Source organism: Ochlerotatus camptorhynchus, unplaced genomic scaffold, assembly GCF_037179485.1.
Source record: "Ochlerotatus camptorhynchus isolate MF236.1 unplaced genomic scaffold, CSIRO-AGI_Acam_v1.1 ptg000351l, whole genome shotgun sequence".
In the NCBI taxonomy this organism is placed as follows: domain Eukaryota; kingdom Metazoa; phylum Arthropoda; class Insecta; order Diptera; family Culicidae; genus Ochlerotatus; species Ochlerotatus camptorhynchus.
Window position 1 is genome coordinate 353,028 of NW_027040839.1, and position 15,173 is coordinate 368,200.

A 15,173-nucleotide genomic window follows, 5' to 3' on the forward strand; every position below is an offset into this window, starting at 1 on the left:
TTAATGATTACGAAGCTGGAACTTTGGTTTTAGCCTGTCAGAAAGACAAGGCCAAAAAAAAAGTTGCTACAACTCGAATTTGTTTACGAAAATTGCACAGAAAAACGGATAAAGGCTGTAGGCGTGGAACTGTCAAACAAAGCAATGTCGATCTCAAAAAGACCACAAAGGAACTGGAAAGGTTGGTCGAATATAGGAAGAGAAAATCTAGACCAACATAAGAAAAGGGTGTATAGCCAAACATGTACACGGTAACAGCTGGGTGGCAGCCCTCTTGTTTGCCTTGCCTTGAAAAGAGCTAACATCGCTGCGGGCCCGCGAATCGTGGGCCCCACACGGTGTTTCGCAAAAACCCATTAATGGGTATAAAAATACCCATTTCCGCTAAAAGTGCCCCTCCTCATTTAATGGGTAAACTATGGTTTACTCATAAATGGGTAAATGGGTGGTCTGTCAATAAATGGGTGTTTTTTCACCCATTTTCTTATATTGTGTTTACCGTAAAATGGGTGAAAAAATACCCATTTTTACAAATGGAGGATGCAAGCGCTCGTTGATGTAAAAATGTTTTTAAAACATTGACAATAAATGCAGGTGTTCCACTCAAATTTTTCACGAAACATTATAATACAAATTATCCATTGTATTGACTTATCCGTAAGCCTCTCCAACGTTTTGGATTCTAACATTTTCCGGAGATCGTTGCTGCGGACAGTAACTGTTTGCATCGAGGTTTGCCCCGCATAAACAATAACCATAAGAAGCGCCTAACCACCAATTCGGGATATCATCCCAACTTTATGTGGGATGGTCGTACCATCTATGATATCGTTAGAGTATGGTACCCGTTTATTAGGGGCATTCCCAATGAGCCGGTGACGGAAATGAGACGATAAAATTTCGAAGTGTTTTTTCACCCATTAATGGGTAAAAAATATACCCATTATTCAACCGTGAACTGATTCTTTAAATGGGTATTTTTTCACCCATTTTATGATTTCAAAATTCCCCCATTTTTTGACAGCTGCATACATGGTTTGAAAATGGGTATTTTTTTACCCATTAATGGGTATTCACGAAACACCGTGCACTGACAGCTCATAATGTGTAAACAAATAGAAGATTCAAGCCAGAATTTCAAAAAAGGCGTGACTGATATTTTAGATATTCTTAATATTTTTGCTTACATTTTGTGAAAAATAAACTTAGAACTCATAAAATATTATTTTCTGGTTTTCTACCACGAAGTCAACCATGTATATGGCATAAAAGGGAAAATAATTACTATATAGTATACAAAGTGGAGGGACACTATCTGGAGTCCGGTTTTGAACCCCTTCGGATACGGTTGTGTTGTAAATTTTGCTCTCTGTTTTGTGCGTGCGTTTGCTTTCATAGTTCTCGGGTGCTTATGTCTTTATAGCGCTGGCACTCTGCACGTGTGTGATTGGTGGAAGTTTTAGAATCGAGAAAGAAAACGTGTTTGCAAGCATCAGAAGAGATTTCGTCATCTATTTCTATCTAGTTTTTAATTTCAGTGTCCAGGGCGCGATAATTTGATTTGAACGGCGCTGATGTATTGTTAGGGTTTTGCGATGTGCATTGCTTTTGTGCACAGGGTGACTTGAAAAAGAAAAGCAAAGAAAAGTGATATATGGTTGTTGTGTGGATGGAGCCGCTGCAGGAAGATTGTTTTTAAAATGACTAGAGAAAAATATGCGTGGAAGCATCGGTAATACCACAAACGAAGTGATAGACGACTAACTGGCGAAGAAATCAATTAAAATAATGTGGTTCGCTGTAATAGAATTTTCTTAGAAGCTTGTGTCATCATCCACCAGATGGGAAAGTATTTTTGTTTTGGTTTTGCACAAAGTTGATTTTGTGTACAATGATTCTTTGACAGTGTGCAAAGAGTGCACGGATAGAAATCTCCTTATACCTTTTGGCAAATTTCTATTGCTGATTATTCATAAAATGTATAAGTCAACTAATAGCAGACGCCTTGCAAAAAGTTAATGAAGATCATGTGTTGAATGAAATGTATAAGCGGTCACACATACCTTTTCTGCATTCTTATAGGACCTATGTGGTTTGTCTTATGGAATGTATAAGGCTGATGTAATGGCAAAAATGTATAAGTGAAACACATGAATAAAATAATTGATTTTCGTTTCGTGTGTATCATTTTGTCATTTTTTTATGCATTTCAGTTTTGAGTAGAGTGAAAGAGATAGAACCAAAACATTCTAGTACATTTGGTAAAAATGCTGGTTCAATCCAATAATAGTGTTGCCATGTGGTACAATCCAGTAGTAGTGGTGTTGCCATGTGGTACACTGAAAAATTGCAATAGCAGGTTAGTCACCTAAGTTTTCGAGCCGCTCCGTCTGTCACTTCGTTTGTGGTAATAAGCTCCCGGGTGTAATGATTTGGTGAGTACGTTCCAGTTGAATATTGTTGAACAGTGTATTTCTGGTGATGCGAATTATGGTTATGGTTACGCATGGCTTCCAACATTTTGTATATCCAAATAAAACATATTACATACTAAATACGTCTGCTGACCATTGCCACGGGTATATCGTGGGAGTCCCAAGTACCCGGTTCAAGCTATAGTTGGCGGCGGTGGCTTTTCTTGACCTTCTACCCCATGAGTAGATAGTGTGGATAAGGGCGTCTATGTGATGTTTTGCTGTTGAGGACATCTAGTGCATCCTATTCCCTTAACTTGTTGAGGACACCCTGTCTTGCCTCAAAAGTTATCCTTTTTGAAGTACTAGTCTTCACAACAAAAAGAGCACCATTACGGAGCATGAGATTTGATCAAATTATTCGCAGTTCTACTTGTCCAACGCCCCCGACTGAGTGAGGGATAGAGAATGACACACACATACACACGCACACACACACACACACACACACACACACACACACACACACACACATACACACAAACACACACACACACACACACACACACACACACACACACACACACACACACACACACACACACACACACACACACACACACACACACGCACACACACACACACACACACACTCACACACACACACACACATACACACACACGCGCACACACACACACACACACACACACACACACACACACACACACACACACACACAAGTGGAGGGACACTGGATCTAACTCGAGTACTACCCGCATAAACGCGAACCATAACTTGACCTGACCGAAAATGCTTAAAAATTGTTTATAATCCTTGCTAAACTTTAACTGGAATGGTTATGAACGTTTGTGTGATAAAGTTTTAACCTTATGAATAATGGTTCTTTGGAAGTGTAGCCATAGAAGAATACTAAGATGAAACAGTCAGAAGAAAAAGTTTCTATTTTATACCTCGTTCACATTACAGCGTATATCACGTGATATACGCTGTCTTGCAATGAGCACTCATACATCTAGTTTTCACTGGAAATTTTATGTATGAGTGCTCATTGCAAGACAGCCTATATTGCGTGATATAGGCTGTAATGTGAACGGGGTATTAGTGTCCTCTTTCACGGTCCCTTCCATCCAATGAATACCCCCCGTGTGCAAGGTAATTTTGTGGTTTGCTGTCCCCTCGGTAGAGATAAAATTTTGCGCTCTTTTTTATCAAAACAATTACACCAAAATCAGAGATGTCTCATTTTTAAATTATTCTATTAACAACTATTCGATTATTTTTTTTGTTTTGTTCGCTGTGCTTTAATTTTTCCACCAATGAGAGCGCAGCATATGTTTGAAACGATGGGTGATGATCCTCTGGAGAAGTTAATGCTTATATCAGCATGATATAACCATAGAGGTAACTCTAAGACTAGTAGGTCCCGAAGAAAATCATTATTATTTTTGGCTCACTCAGTACCAGAACAACGGTCCCAAGCAGTCCCAAGCTATTTCACTCACCCCTGCATGTTCTGCATGAATCCACACACCCCTGATGTTATCTGTCAAACTTTCATAGCGAATCAAAACAAACATAGTGTAGTAATAGAATTTCAACTAGAATAGGGTACGTTAATCGTTTGCTTGGGACCAATAGGCTACTAAAGTGGTGAGCCAATTTAAAATCGTTAGTTTCGTATTGATTGTTGATATAACCGAGGATATAACCATAGAGGTAACTCTAAGACTAGTAGGTCCCGAAGAAACGTGCTCAACTTTTTGGCTCAGCTCTGGTACTATCTTCGGTCTCAAGCTAATCGATTCACCCCTCGAAAGTCGAAACATAGGAAAATCCACTAACCCCTCATTTCATCTGTCAAACTTTCATAGCGAATCAAAACAAACATAGTGTAGCACTAGAATGTTGACTAGAATGGGGTACGTTAAAAAACGTATTGAGCCAATTTAAAAACGCTAGTTTCGTATTGATTGTTGATATAACCGATTACAATTATTTTGCTTTTCGGTTCGTTAATCGATTAATCGATTATTCGAATGAAAATCGGCCATCACTAGATGAATGCAAAACGTCATAACAAATTTAAGGCCGTACATAAATAATGATACAATTTGAAAGCGACCGGGGCTAATCACAAATTACGTCTCCATGGTAACTGAAATAAACACACGTGCGGACCGTAGTTGTTTCTCCATACATTTTCGGTGTTATTAGAACTTCTAAGCAGAGTTAATGCACAGACAAACAGACATAATACTCGCAAGATGTTCATCGAACAAGCATTTATCGATGATAGCACCACCACCTGTGTCTCGCATAGTCAATTCCCTTGCGTTTGACGTTTTCACACTACCGCCATCTGTTCAGCGTACTACCCACCACAGTGTACTCAACAGATGGCGGATATGTTTTGGCGACGATGTTTTAAAATGAGAAATGTTCAATGTTATGTCTGTTTGTCTGTGGTTAATGTACACGTCGTGAACCTGTTACTTATGGTTTGAGAACTTTAATGGTGATGGTTATGGTAGGCAGTAAAGTCCATTAATGGTTTTGTACTATCGTGGAATATATCGCGAATTTGGTAATCAGTAATTTAACCAATTCGCGATATATTCCACATAAAGTTGATCGATGTTACAAAACCATCTATAGACCTTACCAACTACCATAACCATTACCATTAAAGTTCTCGAATCATAAATAAAATGGTTCCAATATAATTCCTTTCTCAAAAATGTATGAAGAAAACAAGAATTGGGAATGGAATTGGCTCTTAACAAGCCATTATTTGAAAGGTTCACTTCCAAAAAACTATAATACATAAGGTTAACACTTTTTCACACAAACGTTTATGCAAAGTTCCATAACCATTTCAGTTAAAGTTCAGCAGGGATTTTAAACAATTTTTAACCATTTTTGGTAAGGTCCAGTAATGGTTCGCATTTATGCGGGTACCCATTAAATGAGGAAAATTTTACCAATTTATGAGAAATTACAACTACGAAAATTAATAGTATGTATTCATTAGTGAGTAACAAATACTCATATATAGGTATTTTTTTTAGTTTCGCTGATATTGTATTTTTGCATTTCAAACTGGACTCCTCAAAAATGCGGAATCGCTTTTAAAAGTGCGCTCGTCCAAGGTCATCGTGCTGGTGTTTTCTGCGCACTTGTTTTTAGTGAAAGCCTAGTATACAGATCGAAGCGAAACGAAATTTGAAGCATACGAAAAATCATGAAATTTCGCTAGCGAAAAAGGTTGTGAAAAAATGAGTGTGGAACATTTTCCAGTTTCCTTTTTCGCAGTTTACAGTTCATGTGAAACGAAATCGATCAGTTTACACCTCCGGTGAAGTGAAAATCTGACAGATACGCTCTCCCGAAACGTCAACTTTTCGCTTAGCTGCTGCTCTTTTCGCGAGCGCTGCATGCGCGAAAAAAAGTAAACGTAAGCGAAAAAGATGCGATCCACAACGTTAGATTTCGCTGGATCGTATCTGTTTACAGTTCAAAGCGAAGTGAAAAATTTGCCAATTGCGTTTTTCACGCTGGTGAAAAATTTAGTATTTTGTATGAGATTTTCGCTTCGCTTCGATCTCTATAGCCTAGTATACAGATCGAAGCGAAACGAAAATTGAAGCACGCGAAAAATCATGAAATTTTGCTAGCGAAAAAGTTTGTGAAAAAATGTTTGTGGAACATTTTCCAGTTTCCTTTTTCGCAGTTTAAGGTTCAATTTACTTTGATGCATTTTTTAAAAATTCAAAAGCAGTTTTTTTCGACGCATTATTTTAGATTGCAAAAAGTTCGCGTCATTTTGTGTAAAATATCAAAAGGAATCGAATAGTGCGAGCTTTTTGCAATCTGAAATAATGCGTCGGAAAAAACTGCTTTTGAAATTTTTCAAAAAGCATCAAAGTAAATTGAACCTTAAGCCTAGTATACAGATTGAAGCGAAACGAAAATTGAAGCATGCGAAAAATCATGAAATTTCGCTAGCGAAAAAGGTTGTGAAAAAATGTTTGTGGAACATTTTCCAGTTTCCTTTTTTCGCAGTTTACAGTTCATGTGAAACGAAATCGGTCAGTTTACACCTCCGGTGAAGTGAAAATCTGACAGATACGCTCTTTCTCGAAACGTCAACTTTTCGCTTACCTGCTGCTCTTTTCGCTAGCGCTGCATGCGCGAAAAAAATGAACGTAAGCGAAAAAGATACGATCCACAAAATAAGATTTCGCTGGATCGTATCTGTTTACAGTTCAAAGCGAAGCGAAATATTTGCCAATTATGTTTTTCACGCAGGTGAAAAATGTAGTATTTTGTATGAGTTTTTCGCTTCGCTTCGATCTCTATACAGGCCTTATACAGGCCTGAACCAAGAAATGAGTGCGCCGAAGTATCCGGAATTATTAAATGTAAAACCGCACTTCATAAGCGTTTCCGCTGTGCGCAATTCGCAATACAAATCTTTAAAAATGTGTATGGGAGGCTTTCAAGTGAAGTGAGGGGTATTAAAAATCCTTGAATACTATATACGCTGTTTGTGGATAATTGGGTTGTTTAATTTCGAAAAACAATACATGTTTTTATACATCTGAAAGAGCTTCGAGCTCAAAGATATTTGTATCGATTTCATACACTGAGAAAAAGTCAATGATTGTTCCTATGTGTTCCACACATAGATTTTTGCAATTAGATTTATGATATAGTTTCTATATGCCAGACACATAAATCTCACTTGCACATATCATCTCTATATGTGATCACACATACTGTTTATATGACACATAATCTGTATGTGTTTTGTTCCATGATATCTAATTATGTGTGGCCAAATGAATATTATGCTTAATATTTTATAGAAATTTTCTATTAGTTATGTGTGGATTTTTACTAGTGTAAGCATTCATCCAAGGGGGGGGGGGGGGGGAGGTGGCTTTCAAATACGAACAATCGTCGCCTACCTCGCATAACTGGTTCCAAACGTAAACAAGCCATAAGAAACCTACAGCGTTTGTTTACGTTTGGAACCAGTTTCATACAAGAATGATCAGTAGGCTGATTCGACAGCATTTATAAATCAAGATTTAAATATTTTAATTGGGTTCTTTAGGGGTATTCGTAATCTGCGTTTCAATTGGGTTCTTTAATTTTGAAAAATGTATCGGTTTTTATACATCATCTTAAAGAGCTGCGTTTTCTGAGCACAGCGATATTTTTTTTAGAACCCACACACTTTCATCTCGATTTTTAAATCAAGATTTAAAGCAAAATAATAACTTCACTGTTTGACACTAAACTAGCAAACTGACAGCTCGCTTCCATACAAAGTGACACCGAGGGGTGCTAATAAGGTGATTTTTGCAAATGCAATCGTACATATTTAAAATAGTTCCAGTGTACCAGTGGGTTCTTTAAGGGTATTGAGGTAAATGCATATTCGTAATCTGCATTAAAAATGGAACCCAAACCCAAAATTTCATAAATTTTGGTACACTGGAACTATTTTAAATAAGTACGATTACATTTGCAAAAATCACCTTATTCGCGGCCCTCGGTGTCACTTTGTATGGGAGCGAGCTGTCAGTTTGTCAGTTTAATGTCAAACAGTGATGTTATTATTTTGCTTTAAAGCTTGATTTAAAAATCGAGATTAAAGTGTGTGGGTTCGAAAAAAATATCACTGTGCTCAGAAAACAAAGCTCTTTCAGATGATATATTAAAACGGACATATTTTTCAAAATTAAAGAACCCAATTGATGAAATTTTGGGTTTGGGTTCCATTTTTAATGCAGATTACGAATATACATTAACCTCAATACCCTTAAAGAACCCGATTTTGAAGCACTGGAACTATTTCAAATAAGTGTGATTACATTAGTAAAAATCATTATCTCTGCGCCCCTTGTTGGTACTTTGTATGGGAGCGGACTGTCAATTTGTTTGTTTTGTGTCAAACAGTAAAGTGGTTATTTTCCTTTAAATCGAAGATAGGCGTAAATGGGATCGAACAAAATAATATAGTAACAACTGTTGTGCTCAGAAGACGAAGCCCTTTCAGATGATGTAGTAACCAATAAATTTTTCAAAATTAAAGAACCCAATTGTGAATTTCGGTGGGATATGAGTGAAATGAACTTAATTTTGGATGTTTTGTTTTTTATTTGTGGGTACCGATTTGAACTGAAAAATGCATGAACAAAAAATTGGCCAGCTTTTCGACCATTTTACTGCTCGAGTGATGTGATCTTTTATATGCTGCTTAAAACAAAACATGGATTTCTTTCAGTACCGTAACGATGACGATTTAATCCAGTCTTTATAACAAAGAAATCAATTAATCAATCAATGATATTGAATTGCCAGCATCTATTTCAAAAATCCAAATATTTCCTTCTCCCCTAAAGGCTTGGTATTATTCTCTTCATCCGCTTTCAGCGCGGCCAAAAGCGCCTTGTCCAAATAGGCAGCCGCGCTAACGCCTAAATCCAAGCTTTTCATCAAAGTATCTGCATGGAAAGACCCCTCTCCGGATGTTCTGATTGATGTGACAGACCCCTTATGTCCCTTGCGAGAAACACCAATTACAACGCTGATCGCACTGCATTCCTCTTCTTCAGCTGATGGGTCGACCACGCAGTGATCTCCAATTTTACATACGGTTACCAATAGTGGAGCAGCCTCTATGTTTAATCGCTCGCAATCGTATGGATCGTCTGAGAGTATGATGTCCATAGCTCCTCCGTCAAGTTCCGCTGAAGACACTCGTGGCAATTTCGTGTTGTAAAGAGCCGCTTTCACCGCCAAGGAGACTGCATCGAACAAATTTCCCCCACACTCCAGAATCAGGATATCCACGTACAACTTCCAGCATTGATGCTTAGCCAAAATACACAGGGGCGTCAAATCGAACGCTTGCTGGGAGAGATAGGCTTTCGACAGGGTGTTGGAAATTTCCGTGGCCAATTCTTCACCACCACGCCCCTCAAAATCAGGCGTAGCGTTAGCAGAACAATCGACGAAGAACTCAATCTTACCCTCCTTCGGCCGATCGGGACTAGGTACGTCGATATCGGCTTTCACTGCTACAAGAATATCCGTGTTTGCCAGACGTAACCGTGCCGAACCCATCGCATGCACGACGATATCCGTTTCCAGTTCCATCGGGCGGTAGTCCCGGTTCGTTCGGCCGTCATTCCGGTAGTCTTTCTGCGAACGTAAGTGGAACAGTGTTAATCCAAATAAAGTTCCTATTTCTGATATTTTTTACTATTACCTGAATACCGTGAAGAATGTACGTTTTCTCAGCTTCACTCAACAAAACATTAGCCATTTTTATCAAACACTTTTTCCAAAAAATTAAAAACAAAAAACAACGCTTTTTAAAAATAAAATCCGCGTGTTTTGGTCAAATTTTACTTTGTTTTGTTTTGCTGGGAAAGGAAAGGATTCTGATGTGACGGTCGAACAGGAAAGTGCGACGATTTTTAATTTCGACAGTTTTAGTCGGTTTTAGCGGTTTCAGCGGTTTCAGCGTACGAAACGAAACGAAGAAGAAAAGGGGAAAGCAGAACGTAAAAAATCGTTGCCGACATTACATTTCAGGGGAAACATGTCAGAAGGGTATAACTCGAAACTTAAACAATGACTTCGAACGTCGATTTCTCTTGAATGACCACACACCCTTGGAATATGACTACACCAGCTCATAGAACAAGGATTGTTCTGTCAGCGGCTGTGTTGTCATTCGGAAGAAACCGACGATCCATGTCATTGTTTACGTTTCGAGTTAGACCCTTCTGACATGTTTCCCCTGATTTTGTGATAAACTGTGGACAGTGGGCATGCACCGAAAAAAGTTTTCATGTAGCTTCCATTGAAAACTCACATGATTTTCATCCAGCATCAAAATTAATGGAATAATTCAGTGCTAACATTTGAAAACGGCGCAAAAGCCATTTGTAAACAAATGGTTTGTGGGCCCTTTACTCGCTACCCGAAGAACGCCCACGCAAACCAACAGCATCGTCAGGAAGGGGAAAATTTCCCCTACCCGATGTTGCTGTTGTGTCGCGTGGGTGTACTTCAAGTAGTGAGTAAAGGGCCCACAAACCATTTGTTTACAAATGGCTTTTGTGCCGTTTTCAAATGTTAGCACTGAATTCATCTGAATTTCACATAACATTTATGCGATCACATTAATTTTATATGATTTTTCATATGAATTTCATCGGCCTCATAATATTCATGTGATTTTGTGGAGGGATTTGCAGCTATGTGATCACATCACAGCAAAAAATATGTAATATCGATCAACGTAATTCAAGCGGATGTACGAAATAATGATGTAATAGCAAAAAGCAAATACAATATTACATCAATGGATGTAATTTTGTTCGCAAAATCGATGTACATCGTACAACGTTATATTACACAACCGATGGATTGACCTGGTTGCAGCAGTTTAGATGTAATATTCAACAACTTTTTTTGCTGTGCAGGCAAGCTGAAAATCACATGGATTTCATCCATTAGATATGTGATAAATTTTTTGAGTGTGGAAGCGCGCAAAGTTTGTAAAAACCAACAAAATAATAAAAAATAATATTTTGAATCATTTAGCATTAATGCATAAATGCGAAATTATTGCAGTACTGTAAATAAACAACGAAGTAATTAAATTTAAACAAAAGGTTCTTCCAGCAGGGTATCGTAGTCTAAATAAATTTCACTTACAATCGGATCAAATGGACCCCGGCGTAATTCGAAAACTTGACGAAGTGGTGGTGAATCGAATAGCTGCCGGAGAAATCATCCAACGACCCGCAAATGCTCTGAAAGAAATGATTGAGAACAGTTTGGACGCTAAATCAACGAGCATTCAGGTGGTTATCAAAGTTGGTGGGCTGAAGTCCTTGCAGATCCAAGACAACGGAACCGGAATTCGCCGGGAAGATTTGGAAATCGTATGTGAACGGTTTACTACGTCGAAGCTACAAACATTTGAAGATCTGTCTTCCATAGCAACGTACGGATTCCGGGGAGAAGCACTGGCAAGTATCAGTCATGTTGCACGTCTGACGATAACTACCAAAACCAAGGATGAAAAATGTGCGTTCAAAGGAGTGTATGAGGATGGTAAACTGAAGGGAGCTATCAAGCCTTGTGCGAGTAATCAGGGTACACAAATTATTGTTGAAGATTTGTTCTATAACGTTCCTATGAGAAAGCAGGCTCTCAAAGCTCCCAATGAAGAGTTTCAGAAAATTTTGGACGTAGTTAGTAAGTACGCAGTACACAATCCGCAGACTGGTTTCATGCTCAAAAAGTTTGGAGATAATGCAAATATTCGAACGCAAGCCAAATCAACCGTTGTAAATAACATTAAAATGATCTACGGTTCATCTATTGGTAAATCACTGTTGAAAATTGATATAGACGATGATATCCTACAATTGCAAGTCAACGGATATATTACCAACGTAAACTTTTCGCTGAAGAAAGGCTTATTTCTATTGTTCATCAACCATAGAGCGGTGGAATCCAGCAACATTAAGAAAGCTATCGATCAAATCTACTCCCTCTACCTACCGAAAGGCATGGCACCGTTCGTATATCTTTCCATCGAGTTAAACCCCAACAATGTTGACGTCAATGTGCATCCAACAAAGCACGAAGTTCATTTCCTTCACGAAGAAGAAATCATCGAGAAAATTAGAGACGCTGCGGAACGTATACTACTTGGCGGGAATGCATCCCGGACGTTCTACACTCAAGCACTACTACCCGGAGCACCCGATCCTGTAGAGACGACTAAATCGAACGAATCGACTGCTGAGAAATCTAAATTGGATTACAAATTCGTTCGAACTTCCCACACCGATCAGAAATTGGATAAGTTTTTCGGGATGAACGTCTCGAGGAATGCCAGCATTAACGAAAGCTCAACCAACTGTGGAGAGTTAGGACCTTTGCTTACTCCAAAAAGGCAGACAAATCTTAAGTAAGTACCTGCTAGATACCTGTAGCTGTGAAGTATTTGTTACAACGTAACCGACCTCTTATTTTGCAGAGAAACCAAATTAAACAGCGTGCTGAATATACGTAAGGCGGTGGAAGATGATTGCGACCGAAACTTGCGAACAATTCTCAGTGAATTAACTTTCGTAGGAGTGATCGATCGCTACCAGGCGGTCATCCAGTACGATACAAAAATGTTTCTTGTCGCTATCAGGACTCTGTTTGAAGAACTGTGCTATCAGATGCTGATGTTCAACTTTGAAAATCTGGACTGCATAACATTCACGAACCCTTTGCCTCTAACGGAGCTGGCAGTACTTGCCTTACAGCACGTCGACAGCGGTTGGACCGAAGACGATGGTCCAATGGATGAACTCGCCGAAAGAATAGTGGAAATATTAATCGGTAAAGCACCACTTATGAGAGAATATTTCAATTTCTGCATCACTGACGAAGGTATGTTGGTATCCATCCCTATCATTGTCGACGATTATATTCCCTCGATGGCTTATCTTCCGATGCTCATACTCCGTCTCGCAACTGAAGTGGAATGGGATGAGGAGAAAGAATGTTTTCACACTTTTTGCAAAGAAATGGCACGATTTTATGCAAAAATTTCCCTGACAAAAAGTGATCAAGAATACAAATGGGAAGTGGAACATGCCATCTTTCCGGCCTTTAAACAGTATCTGCTGCCTCCAAAATCGTTCGCAAGGAATGGATCGCTTTTGCAAATAGCCAATCTACCGGATCTGTACCGCGTTTTTGAAAGATGTTGATCACAATCATTAAGTACCTTCATTTCTATTATATTTTTAATTTACGATTCATTAAATAACTTTTACATTTCATCCGAAATGCCACCATGCTAGATCAAATTGTTGCTCCTTCTCCATCAAATAACGCAGCCTTAGTACAAATCTGGCTGGCAAAGCCTCTTCTCCCGATTGGCATTCTTGACGTGTTCCTTCAGCATTGCCATAATTTCGGTTTCATACTCGGCTGGAGTCGGCTTCACACCGGTGGCCCAGTAGAAGATGTCCCAATCATTAGTGGGCATATTAATCAGCTGATCGTACAGCTTTGTTTGCTTCGCATCCAACGATTCCAAGTATTTAGCCGCAAAAGTACTCAGCAGTAGTCCATTTTCCAGCATACCCCGCTTGCGAGATTGGTATAGCAACCTGAGGGGAAGAATTTCATCACATACCGCAATGGAACATCACATTTGCTATCATATTTACCTCGACTTCTGCAGCCGGAGTGGTTCGTTTTTCTTTTCCTTGTAAATGGGGATTGGGAGAGACTTATCTTCTAGATCAATCATGGGAGTTGGAGGTTTGTTCCCCTCATTAGATGGAACCAACAAGGTTTTACTGGTGCAAATCAATCGTGCCGGTCCGTATTCCAGGCTCCAACAGGCTCGTGGCTAGAATATTTATATGAACATTGATGAGTTTTTGATGTGCTACATAATTTCGAATCGATACCATTAATCTTACCAAGCGCAACAGCAACATGATCGAAGACAAATAATTAAGAATGCAACGATGTTATATAAATTAGTTAATCAAGAAAAAAAAAGGAACGATTTTCCTTCTCAAAAGCACAACGCAATAATTCAGTGCCAACATTTCAAAGGGGCGTAATTGCATTTGTAAACAATGGCTTTAGTAGTCGATTTCTCGCGAATGAAAGTTCACTCATGAAAATGAATGACACCAGCACGCAGAGGGATGTTTCCTGTACCAGCTAGTATTTGTAATTTAGAGGGGTGGGCTTTTATTTGCGAGAAATCGACGACTAAAGCCATTGTTTACAAAAGCAATTACGCCCATTTGAAATGTTGGCACTGAATTATTAATTTGTTTAGAATAATGCATAAAGAAAATGACTAAAGGAAGGGTAGTCGCTGCAAAGGTCGACTAGTATTATTATCAGACTACCTCTAGTCAACTGCGACAGGGGCGTTCAAATGTTACGTAACACAGGATGGAGTGGAGTATTCAGGGTATCATCCAAACGATTTGTGGAATCGTTCAGGTATAGTCGTTTTTTATAAGGAATAAAAGCTCACTCATGAAAAATAATGACACCAGCAGGTAGAGGCATGTTTCCTCTACCAGCTAGCATTGTAATTTTGGAGAGGTAAGATTTCATTCGCGAGAAATTGACGGCTAAAGTAATTGTTTACAAATGCTATTACGCCCCTTTGAAATGTTGGCACTGAATATGTAAGTTTATGTTTTGCTGTTAACGTCTTGTTGAAAATTTAAATTTTTTTCATCTATCGTTGAACTAACAATTATTGTTTATTTGTTTTGTTTAACACATTTTAAATCATTCGTGATATGGCCGGGGCGTTATTTGAACTCAAGTCTTTCAGCGTGAGAAGCATGGATGCTAACAGTTGCTAACCATTAACGCCAGGCTCGTATTCAGTTAAATCACAGACAAACAGACATAACACATTGAATATTTCTCACTGTAAAACATCGTCGCTAAAACATTACCGCCATCTGTTGAATACACTGTGGTGGGCACTACGCTGAACAGATGGCGGTAGTGTGTAAACTTCAAACGCAAGAGAATTGTCTATGCGCGCCATAGGTGGCGGTACTACCAACCACGATACTTTTAAATTGTCCGTTAAATGCTTGTTCGATGAACAACTTGCATGTGTTATGTCTGTTTGTCTGTGGTTAAATATT

At 38.8% G+C, this 15,173-nt stretch overlaps 3 protein-coding genes across 3 annotated transcripts; 1 reads left to right on the forward strand and 2 right to left on the reverse strand.

Moving 5' to 3' along the window:
* Positions 1–8,790: 8,790 nt before the first annotated feature.
* Rrp42 (exosome complex component Rrp42) lies at positions 8,791–9,846 on the reverse strand. The gene is made up of 2 exons (XM_065231363.1): positions 9,719–9,846; positions 8,791–9,651 (listed from the first exon to the last, which is right to left on the reverse strand). Exons 1-2 carry the CDS (start codon positions 9,773–9,775, stop codon positions 8,812–8,814), a joined length of 897 nt encoding a protein of 298 aa, XP_065087435.1. The 5' UTR covers positions 9,776–9,846; the 3' UTR covers positions 8,791–8,811.
* A 1,294-nt stretch (positions 9,847–11,140) lies between these two features.
* Mlh1 (DNA mismatch repair ATPase Mlh1) lies at positions 11,141–13,254 on the forward strand. The gene is made up of 2 exons (XM_065231364.1): positions 11,141–12,445; positions 12,515–13,254. Exons 1-2 carry the CDS (start codon positions 11,190–11,192, stop codon positions 13,239–13,241), a joined length of 1,983 nt encoding a protein of 660 aa, XP_065087436.1. The 5' UTR covers positions 11,141–11,189; the 3' UTR covers positions 13,242–13,254.
* On the reverse strand, positions 13,251–14,074 carry LOC135709150 (succinate dehydrogenase assembly factor 2, mitochondrial). Its single transcript, XM_065231366.1, has 3 exons — positions 13,965–14,074; positions 13,707–13,891; positions 13,251–13,646 (listed from the first exon to the last, which is right to left on the reverse strand). The coding sequence occupies exons 1-3, from the start codon at positions 13,980–13,982 to the stop codon at positions 13,373–13,375; spliced, it is 477 nt and encodes a 158-aa protein (XP_065087438.1). The 5' UTR covers positions 13,983–14,074; the 3' UTR covers positions 13,251–13,372.
* Positions 14,075–15,173: the final 1,099 nt, after the last annotated feature.